The sequence below is a fragment of the Centruroides sculpturatus genome, unplaced genomic scaffold, assembly GCF_000671375.1.
Source record: "Centruroides sculpturatus isolate CEXI.00-Female unplaced genomic scaffold, Cexi_2.0 scaffold1503, whole genome shotgun sequence".
NCBI classification, from domain to species: Eukaryota; Metazoa; Arthropoda; class Arachnida; order Scorpiones; family Buthidae; genus Centruroides; species Centruroides sculpturatus.
This window is the reverse complement of record NW_019385697.1, coordinates 139679-144510: the sequence shown is the minus strand read 5'-3', so window position 1 is coordinate 144510 and position 4832 is coordinate 139679. Positions and strand designations below refer to the sequence as shown.

Here is a 4832-nt window from a genome sequence, read left to right as displayed (position 1 = left end):
TGGCTACTGCTTCTCTTCTGAGTTTGTGTACTTCTTGTATTCCAATGCCCATCTGTTTTGGGTTTATATGCTTCTTTAGTTAATTCTTCGTCTTCTCTGCGGCATCATTCTCTTTTTCAGGCTCTACCAGAAGAATTTTTTTTATTTGGTTTTTGGTTCTTTTGTGCCGCAACTTGGGCATATGTTCGTCCTGTTGTACTACAAACTTCCAATACTTTGTTGATCTTTTCCCTCAGACCATCCCCTCGATGTGGGTTCCTGTCCATGGTGAGGGGACCTCCTAGAGATGGTTTAGTAACTCTACCATCCCTGGGATCTGAACGCCCACCCACGTGTCTGCTATGCGAGGTGTCTCGTATGCCGGAAAGGGGGATCCTGGTAGTTGAGGGGCAACATAACGTCCTCAACACACTGCTTTGGCCCCTACTTTGGATAAATGGGAGGCTCAAATCAGGCTCCGTTTGAGTCAATCGGCTGGTCGTTGAGTCATTCTTGACCTCGGCCTGCAGTCAACTGATCGATGCAGATCAGGCGGACACGTCAGTCAAGATGTGCTCTTCTTGACTGCATTGTGAGGGTATAGCTCCTGGGAAACCCTGGTGTGACGGTCTATGGGACTCTCCCATGTGACGGCATCCCCTTGTTGGGCCCCATGGTGGGTGGGGTCACTAGGAGCTGAAATATTATTATTTAATCATGGATCCTAAAACTTTAAAAAATAAAGACAAACCAGAAAACACTGCTAGTCAGCCATCCTACTCAATAGTGCATGCTACTGGAGAAAAACCTTTGTCAAAATGCTTCCCTTTTCTGATTCAGAAGTTATTTGAATCAATGATCGGACACCTGAAAAAAACATAAAAATTGAGATCAGGAGACCTACTTGTAGAAACTGCCTCACCTCAACAGTCGGCAAAACTTCTAGCTGCAAAGAAATTGGGAGACATTGAAGTTACAGTCACACCACATGGAAGTTTGAACTCATCACGTGGTGTGATATTTGAGTTTGATCTGATGTCTGAAGATGAATCAGATATTCAGATGAACCTTTCAGACCAAGGCGTCACTGCTGTCCGACGGGATGACAAGCTAATACCAACCAAACATTTAATTATCACCTTTAACAAGCCGACATTGCCATCTTTTATTACAGCAGGTTATCTGCGCTGCCCTGTCCGTCCGTACGTTCCAAATCCATCGGTTTGGACATTCACAGACATTTGCCATGGCAAGAGCATATGTGCACAGTGTGGGATTGAAGGTCACGAGAGTACTGAGTGTACCAGTACCCCATGCTGTGTTAACTGCACAGATGCCCACCCTTCTTACTCCAGAAAATGCCCTGCATGGCAAAGAGAAAAAGAGATAAAACGGGTAAAAACAGTCGATAACATACCCTACCCAGAGGCTCGTCATGTGGTCACTTCAACTGCACCTTTGAGACAGAAAACATTTGCTGCTGTTTTGAAATCCACAAAGACATGTGGGGTTCAAACAGATATTTTCGTCTCTCCAAATGAATCTCTTACTTGCCATGCGAAATGTTTAATTCTCCCATTTATCCAAACATCAGAAAAGGAGACCAAGAAGGTCAAAACACCCCTACCAAAAACAGGGGTAACAACAAGAAATGTGGGTTTAAAAAAGGCAAATAAAAACCCACTTAACAAGCAAAATGTTAAAGCAGCTATCTCCAGATTAACTAAGAAATCAGAGACTCAGTCTATGAGTGAGTTCTCTGACTTTTCCGATGAAGAAAATAATATGGTGGTGACACAACCAACGTCACCTCCAAAAGAAAAACATCCCGTGAAATTAGAGGGATACCTTCACAAAGAATGCTGCCTCAAACACATAATGGATTATAAAATAATCCAATGGAACTGTCGTGGTTACCACAACAACTTCTCTGACATTAAACACTTGATATTATCTACCCAATCTCTCTGTGTGGCACTCCAGGAAACCCATTTAAAACATGGAGAAAGAATCTCTTTAAAAGGATTTGATCTCTACCGCAAGAATGATGATAGCCACAACTGTGCCAGTGATGGTGTGGCTATTCTGGTTTCAAATCGCATTTCATCCTTACCGGTACAAATAACCACTGCTTTGCAAGCTGTGGCAGTCAGGATTTCTATTGGAGTAACTGTCACAGTTTGTTCTATATACTTGCCACCAGATGTTAGAGTCAGTGAGGATGAATTGGATGCACTGGTTGAACAGCTGCCAACACCATTTCTTTTACTAGGTGATTTCAATGGCCACAATCCTATGTGGGGCAGTTTCGACATTAACCATCGAGGCAGGGCCATTGAAAGATTCGTAGGCAATCAGCAACTATATTTGTTTAATACAGGAGAAGTGACATACTTCCATGTTCCATCAAGAACGTTTACTGCCATTGATCTATCATTAGCAACTCCGAATCTGTTTTCAGCATTTACATGGGAGGTTGGATCTAATCCATTCTCTAGTGACAAGTTCCCAATACAGTAGAACCTCGAAAACTCGGCCTAATGTGGACCGAAGGGTGGCCGAGTTTGTGAAAATGCCGGGTTATCGGGAATGGGGTTAAAAAAAATAAGTACGAGTGTTTCCTCAGAAAATACTGTACTGTACTTGTATGTATTGTTTACTTGAGAATACAACAGAGAATAAACTGCCCAAATACCCTTAAACAAAGGAAAAGTACGTCCTTTATGAAGGCATAGAGCCTTTACTACATGAAAATGAAAATTAATGAATACACTGTATACAGTAATTTACCTGATAAGACAGACCTCAGAAAAATACTTTATGAGAGCTTTTATACTTTTATAAAGCTGTCTATAATAAAAATTAATTAAGGATTTTTTTGCCCTGCCAGAGTGTGGTCGAGTTATCCGGAGTGCCGGGTTATCGAGAGCCGAGTTTTTGACGTTCTACTGTATTTCTAAAATATCAAGGCAGAGAAAGCTGTGAAACAGCCCGTCTACCACGCTGGAAACTGGAAACAGCAGATTAGCGTGCATTTTCCTCTGTGGCTAACATCACTGAGGAAATGGTTAATACTGCTGATATCAATGATGCAGTTGAAGTTGTCACTTCTAGTATTATTCAGGCAGCTGAAAAAACTATGGGAAAAACATCAACTAGATATCCAAAGCATCCAAAACCATGGTGGGACCAGAATTGCAAGGCAGCATTTAAAGCACAAAAGAAAGCATGGGGAATTTTCAGAAGGTACCCCACTGCTAACAATTCGGTTTCTTTTCAAAAAGCAAAGGCAAATGCCAGAAGAGTTAGAAGGCAAAGCCAAAGGGATTCTTGGAGGAACTATGTCTCTAGCATAACATCCTTCACTAGCTCAAAAGCAGTCTGGGATAAAATTCACAAAATTAATGGGAAATATGCTTCTCACTCTCTGTCCATACTAGAAAATAATGGCACAATAATCAGTGATATACAGGGTATTGCTGATACGTTGGGTGAAACATTTTTGTCTTCATTCAGAAATATTATGTATCAAGAAATTTTCATGTTTATAAAGCCCAAAGAGAAAAACAGTGTTTAAACTTTCATTCCTTATCTAATGAGGAATATAATGTGCCATTCACTAGAATTGAATTACATACAGTGATTTCTCGCTCAGGTAATAGTGCTGTAGGCCTGGATAAAATCCACTACAGCATGATTAAAAATCTTTCGAACAATTCCGTTTCTAATCTCCTGCATCTGTTTAACAGAATATGGACAGAACATACTTTTCTTGACTCTTGGAGGCTATCTATCATTATTCCCATTCCCAAATCAGGTAAAGACCACAAGAATCCCTCTAATTTATCCAATTTCTCTAGAATCTGTTTTTGCATATTTAATATTCGTGGATTCATAATCCTCTCTAGATCGTTTTTATTGGCTAGTAAATCAATTTTCTTTCCTATTAGTTTCGGAAGTTCAATCCCTGATATAGCATCTTCAGCCAAATTAATTATTTTATTACACTGATCCAATATATATTGCAAGTGTTTTGCAGTTTCAAATCTACATTAGGGTTAATTATGGCATATTCCTTTATTTCCTCTATTATAGTATTTGCTTGAGATTGAGAGTTTTATAAAATTAAGGACCCCATAATGAATAAATATAGTGTCAATGTTTAAAATGTAATGCAAATTGAACCAAAAATAAATAATAATAAAACAAAGAACAAATATATATGCTTATATATATCTATATAATAATCATAATAACCAGAATATCATAAATCATTAATATACTAAAATATTTAAACCAGTTATTTCAATATAACATGTATTTTATATCAATTTAAGTAAGTAAGTATTAATTACTTTTTATATAATTATCTTATATAATTATACTTATTGCCAAAATATTCCTTATCTAAACCCGGTTCCAAAAATATATTGTTATCCATATATTAATTTAAGACTTATCCTTAAAACAACAACTTTTAACTCTAATACTGCTATTTTATGTAGAGGTCAATGACCTTAACTACGTAAGCAGATGTTGGTTGAATGTTGAATTTGGAACACAATACGAGAATGGCCATAATTTAAATTCTATTAAAGGTAGGATAACAAAATTTTCAGAGAAAATTGCTGTTGGGAATCTCGTTAATCCAGTAGATAGGGATAGTGGGAATCTCGTTAATCCATCTAGTAGATAGGGACTTTTTTTCTTCATTTCGTAGGAACACGTCTTCCCCGGAAGGATCATCTCGTCCGACCTGGTTGGACTGTTTTGTTTTACTGCGTCTGTGCCTCGCTATGCTTTGCAGAGAGAGTTTATTAACAACTTAAAATGATTTACAACTAATCCATTAT

The 4832-nt window shown here is 38.3% G+C and overlaps 1 protein-coding gene across 1 annotated transcript; it reads left to right on the top strand.

The window, feature by feature from the left end:
* The first annotated feature begins 1014 nt into the window (after nucleotides 1–1014).
* Nucleotides 1015–2568, top strand: LOC111641290. Its single transcript, XM_023387442.1, has one exon. It carries the CDS (start codon nucleotides 1015–1017, stop codon nucleotides 2497–2499), a length of 1485 nt encoding a protein of 494 aa, XP_023243210.1. The 3' UTR covers nucleotides 2500–2568.
* The last annotated feature ends 2264 nt before the right edge of the window (nucleotides 2569–4832 follow it).